This window comes from Asparagus officinalis, chromosome 3 (assembly GCF_001876935.1).
Source record: "Asparagus officinalis chromosome 3, Aspof.V1, whole genome shotgun sequence".
NCBI lineage: Eukaryota > Viridiplantae > Streptophyta > Magnoliopsida > Asparagales > Asparagaceae > Asparagus > Asparagus officinalis.
Window position 1 is genome coordinate 45201605 of NC_033796.1, and position 5776 is coordinate 45207380.

Below are 5776 nucleotides of genomic sequence, written 5' to 3' on the forward strand. Positions count from 1 at the left end.
TCCTGTTCCTGTCTTCTCCACCACAGAAGTCAACGCTGAGTCCATCCCTTCGCGGTCCAAGTACCACAGCCCGCTACGTCATATCCCAGTCCCAAGTCTTCGCCCTATCTCTTTCTCCTGAAAAATTACCTTGGGAATGTTAAAAGAAACAATAATATTTAGTTGGAGGATAATGGCACTAATGGATAACATGCTAACAGGAAATGAAGGAACATGCAGAACATTAGATAAAGTTATAGAACTTGTACAACTAACAGTGCTCTTACCAACCACATCCTGTGCTGTACCATCAGCAATTTGGATGCTCTCTGCTTCTGCTAAGTGAGTGTAAGATAAGAACTCACTGGCATTGCCTGTCACATGTCTAGATGATCCAGAATCCATTATCCATGCGGTGGATCTTCCCTCATTTGGATGTGCACGAAGGGCGTAATTGGCATAGTCCCCTCTAGTGAAAGTAGTAGATGACCCCTCAGACACATCACCTACTGCTCTCTGCTTCCTCCTCAGTGCTGTCAAGAGAGCCCGATCCTCATCAGTGAAGATCATCTCAGCTTCTTCTTTCCTTTCTGCCACTGTCAAGTTTGCCCGGTGGCCTCCTCTTCCACCTCGCCTGCCTCCACGGCCACGGCCACAGCCTCCAGCCTAACCACGTTCACCCTAGTTCCTCTCCTTGGGTGGCTTAGGGCACATCTGTCTCAGATGTCCTACCTCTCCGCAGTTAAAGCAATGCCTAGTCTCCCCTCTGAATCTAGTGTTATCCGGATTGGATACCACCAATGCAGACTTCTCCCCTGTAAGTCTACCTATCCCAGCCTGTAGCCTGATACGGCTCTCCTCCTATATCATGGCCGAGACTACCTTCTCCAGTGATGGGATCTTCGTCTGGATTAGTAGCAACGCCCTTCTTTGCTCATACGCTGGAGCCAAACCTCGAAGAAGCAACATGGTCCTCTTCTGCAGAGAGGCCTCGCGTTCCTTGCACTCCGGGTCCTTACAGCTTGCTAGGGGCGAGAAGTGATTGTGATCGAGCCATAAGCGCTCCAGCTCTGTGGCATACTCCTGTACAGTCCTCTCTCCCTGGACTATAGCGCTGATCTCCTTCTCGATCTGGAATACCCTCAGGTTATTCCCGACGCTATCGTAGGTCCTCCTTAGCTTCTCCCAGACATCATGCACTCTCCCAAGGCCATCCACTATGGTGGCAATTGGCTGGACTACAGAATTCAGAAGCCAGGTGTACACCAACATATAAGTGGACTTCCACTCATCTTTTTCTGTGGAGCCCTCAGCCGGCTCAGTCTTTTCCCCTGTCAGATATCCCTCCAGGCTCCTCCCGACAAGGGTAGATTTCACCCGTCGCGACCAACTCAGATATGTCGCTGGTCCATCGAGCATTACATCGATAGGTGGAAGCTCCACCTTCTTGGGTGGCGGCTTTGTCGAACCCTCCCCCTTCGACAACCTCATCAGTTGCATCAGTGTTGAGATCTCATCAGGATTCAACTTCTTAATGATCTCCTCCATCGGATTTCTGCCAGTCTCCGTCATGAATCCAATTTGTATTCTTGTGACGCGCAACAGAAATTCCGGCAACACTTCGACCGCGCAACAAGAGAGTTAGATCAACAAGAATTCCTGTTTCACCAAGGAAACAAGAATCAAAAGCAAGATATCTCAACAAGGTGAGATATCAGCTCTTCCTCTCATAAGTTCGAGGACTGACCTGTCGAGGGAACCTAAATAAGCTATTACAATTTGAGAAAAGAAGAAAGAATCATTTAATACAGATTACACATCCCCCTTTTTTTCTTTTTTTTTTCTTAGATCTAATCAGCAACAGTTACACATCCCTCCTTTTTTTCCTTTTTTTTTGGATCTAATCTGCAACAGTCATCTCCTCTTCCCCAAAATCCTCGAATCATAACAAAAAGCGCATCAGATCCATATTCTTCCCCAAAATCGCATCGCCCAGTAAACCATCCCCAAAATCGCATCGCACAGCAGACCCTGGAGAAAAAATCCAAAAAATCCAATGGGCTCTCTCCGATTCACCGCCGCCCAATCCCGATCCCATCCTAAACCCTCTACTCCCCCCTCGTCGAGGTCTCCGGTCATCCCGGGCCTCCTCAAGCCCGAACCTAGCATCCGACCCGTCTGCGCCAGCAGCAGACGCCCGGAGGCAGAACTGAATGTCGTTCTCTTGATCCACGGCACCCGAATTGAGCCGTGAAAGGTGGTGGAAAGTCGGGAATGAGCCGGGAAATGGTGGGGACACTGGCGTGGGAAGTTGGAGGCAGGGGCGGCGATGTGATTATCCTGACGCAGCGGAGCACGGCGGTGATGGGAAGTTTGGGCGGCGGATTTGGTTCAGAAGTGGGAGGCGGCTAACTTGTCTCTGATACCATATTCACTGATTAGGGTTTTGAGAGTGAGTGACTTTTCATTGATAGAATTGTTGGCTTATATAGCCTTACACACACGTTTACACAAAGGCCCTCTAAAACTCTTTAATTGCATTACATTCTCAACAGATACAAATAGATAGTAACCTTTTTTTTATTCTTTTATAGGTTCATAGCTAGTTCTACGTCCTCTTTCAGAAAAACATGTTATCCTTTTTCTTGTCATGCCCTGGGCCCACGGGTCAGTTGGCGCGTGCAAGCCATAGCACCCACAGAGTCAATCCACTGCCAAAATCGGCTAGCCGATGTTACACTTGAGTCTTCGGCTTACCTATTTAGCTACACAGCTTTTCACACTTTTTCTGATGTGGGACTAAGTTGGGGGTCTCACATTTCTCAGTCATAAAACAGAGACAAATTAGACAACGGTATTACAGATAGAATAGATACTCGGAAATTGATAGATTTTAATTTCTCCGAGTTATTGCAGAAGATATCCTTGCAAATTTGTAGACCTTGACGTCTCTCTCAGTTATTCTGCACCCTCTCTCATAATTACTATTTACAAAATTCGATAAGCATGGTAAATTACGAAGAATTATATGAAAATCGATAAAATAGAAGCCTCAGATGTTTGAAAAGATGCAGAGGTAGTTTTGGTATAGCAGGCAAGCGCGCGGCTTGAAGAATAGAGGGGGCTCTTTTGAACTTTTGAGTTCCCCTTGGATGCAATTATGGACAATTGTGTATGTTATCGGTTCTCACATGATGGAAGTGTGACAAACTCTTGTAAATTTTTGTTATGCTCATTTTGGGAAGCAAAGTGTTGGATTGATTTGTATAATCAATGACATCATGAATAACAGAAAACATTCAAAAAGATGATCTGATTGGTGATAATCACAAGCATAAAAATACAATTGACTTGCGATGATCACAATTATATACAGCAAATAAATAATTGAACACTTGTTCCTTAACGAATTCACAAACACTACATAATTTCTATTTCTCGTGTCTTTCTTGCCGCTTCTCCCTTTCCTTAATGGGGTCTATCAGCGTCTCCACTTCCTCCTTCAAATCATCCACCTGCACAACCCAAATTAAACACAATCATATTCATCGTTAAAGCTGTTTCTTCTAAGTATTAGCTTAATCCAATTTGTATCACTTATTTCATCTCAATTTTTTGTTGGGTTTAACTCTTATTGGATCACATTCAAACCATAGGGACACAATCTGCTTGTATAAAGGTTGATGAATGCCAACTTGAAGTTTGATTGCTTCAAGTAAAAATTCAGAAATTCATTACGTACACTTTCTTCTACTTTTGCATGTCAAAACACAACATACTACAGAAGAGAATCCATAAAAAACCTTATTGTATTAGAAATAGTTATGCTCATCCCAAATTATTGTTATTTCACTATTTGTTTCTTTTTCCTTTGTTCTTTTAGGTGCATTTTCTTTTGCGTATTACTTTCTTCGAGATATAATCAAGAGTAAATTGTGATCCAAATTTTAGCTTTATATACCGACACGTTAGCTTTGGACGAAGCAAACTAATATAATCTAGGATTGTTGTAGATTTCGAACCTTATGAATAATGTCTTGCGTAAGATGGGCCTCCTCAACAACTTTTTTCGATACATTTTCGATACAGACGAGTGCATCTTTGAGCTTGTGATCATCCTCTGGTAAGCTCTCTGCAGCATCCTCAGCCATCTTTTCAGTCACCATTGCAACTTCCTCCACTACCTTCGCTACATTATCCACTGCCCCAGCCACCATTTCAACTTCACCTAAATTTGCAATGCATACTGGTGTTTTCAATTTTCTATGGCTATGGGGTTGTATATAGCAATCTTTCATCGTACACGTACCTTCAAGTTTCAATAGGCTTCTCCATTTCTGCCGCCAAAAGGGTAGAATTATTGTCAGAGCTGTACCCAATATCCATTTTGCCCTGTAAAACAGTATAATCCCTTCAATTAGAGTCTAAGTATATATCAATGAACATGTAAATATAACCGAGGGGGGAAACACAATTCCAGATTCAAAGTTTAATTAGACAATACCAAATATAGAAAGGAAATCGAGGTGGAGGCGGCGAAGGTGGATTTGAGTCGTCCCTAGCGTTAGTAATCCCCCTATAAATGGACTTAAGATGTCAGTATTAGTCGAACCTGATCAAGTTGGCATTGTTAGTTCATGTACTGCATATCCTTTTCAAATAGCGCAACTAATTGGAACAATTTGGCAAAAAAATTTGCATCAAAGGAAGCTTTTGCTATCAATTATAGCCAAAGTTTTAACCTACATATAACTAAAAAGGATAAAAAGAAAGACATATGAACGTTACATCTTTGGCTTGGATTGAGCATGTAGCAATGAAGCAATTCCGCCGGAGAGATGAGCCTTGATTTCCTTAGATTGTGATCGGTTGAGGCCTGCGAGATGCAAATTCTGCCGGCAATAAGAAGCGAATGATTTGATCAATGACATCTTCGAGAAGTTACTCATCTAGAATTTTAAATTTTGAAGATGGAATTGAATTTAGGACATAGAGAAATAGCTCTCTTTATATATATAGAAACCTCAAATATTGATGAAAGATTGCCTTCACACAATATTTTGCGTGTTTGTTAACACGGCATTTTGAGAACGTTAAACAGTGTCCCGGCCACGGCACTTAAAAGCAGAGATTTTTTGCGTGGATGAAAAGAGTGAGTTGGTTTTGTAAGCAATCCCTTCAAGGGAAAAATAAGGGTGAGTTGCAATTTGGCCTCGTTATATGAATCCTTGCAAGCAACAGCTTACAGTATCATAATAGGTAATGTGTGTACATCTAGGAAAAGTAAGAATTAGGCACAAAAACTACCTAAAGTAATCAGACTGTCAAATAGGCTTTTTGGGCGATACAGCTTCTCGGCATTGAGCTAGTAAGAATATTTTGGTTGTGTATTAACGATTAATTTTTTGCTTAGTTTAGCATTACCCCACATAACCCCCTGGAACTATGGCATGAGAGTCACTGTTAAATTTTTCTTACTCAAAAGTAATTTATTTTTCAGTGAATAAGTATGATTTTTATAGTTTTTTTTAAGGAATCAAGAATGATTCTATTTAAGAGCATTTGAGACAAGTTAGTTACAAATATAATCTGGACCTTCTATCGAATCTGAGAAAGAAGTACATAAATATAATTTACATGCAAAAATAAGTGCAAAGCAAAAATGCATCATAGGAAACACTTTCAGAGCTCAATAATCTTGAGATAAAATAATTTACTTGATGACTATAAAACCAAAACCTAAAGCGATGAAAACCGTAGCATGCCTAAACAAGAATAGCCGAATGGTTTCGGCTAA

The 5776-nt window shown here is 41.7% G+C and overlaps 1 protein-coding gene across 1 annotated transcript; it reads right to left on the reverse strand.

Moving 5' to 3' along the window:
• On the reverse strand, window positions 3278-5050 carry LOC109832257. Its single transcript, XM_020399681.1, has 5 exons — window positions 4768-5050; window positions 4484-4555; window positions 4289-4371; window positions 4002-4207; window positions 3278-3494 (listed from the first exon to the last, which is right to left on the reverse strand). Exons 1-5 carry the CDS (start codon window positions 4926-4928, stop codon window positions 3411-3413), a joined length of 606 nt encoding a protein of 201 aa, XP_020255270.1. The 5' UTR covers window positions 4929-5050; the 3' UTR covers window positions 3278-3410.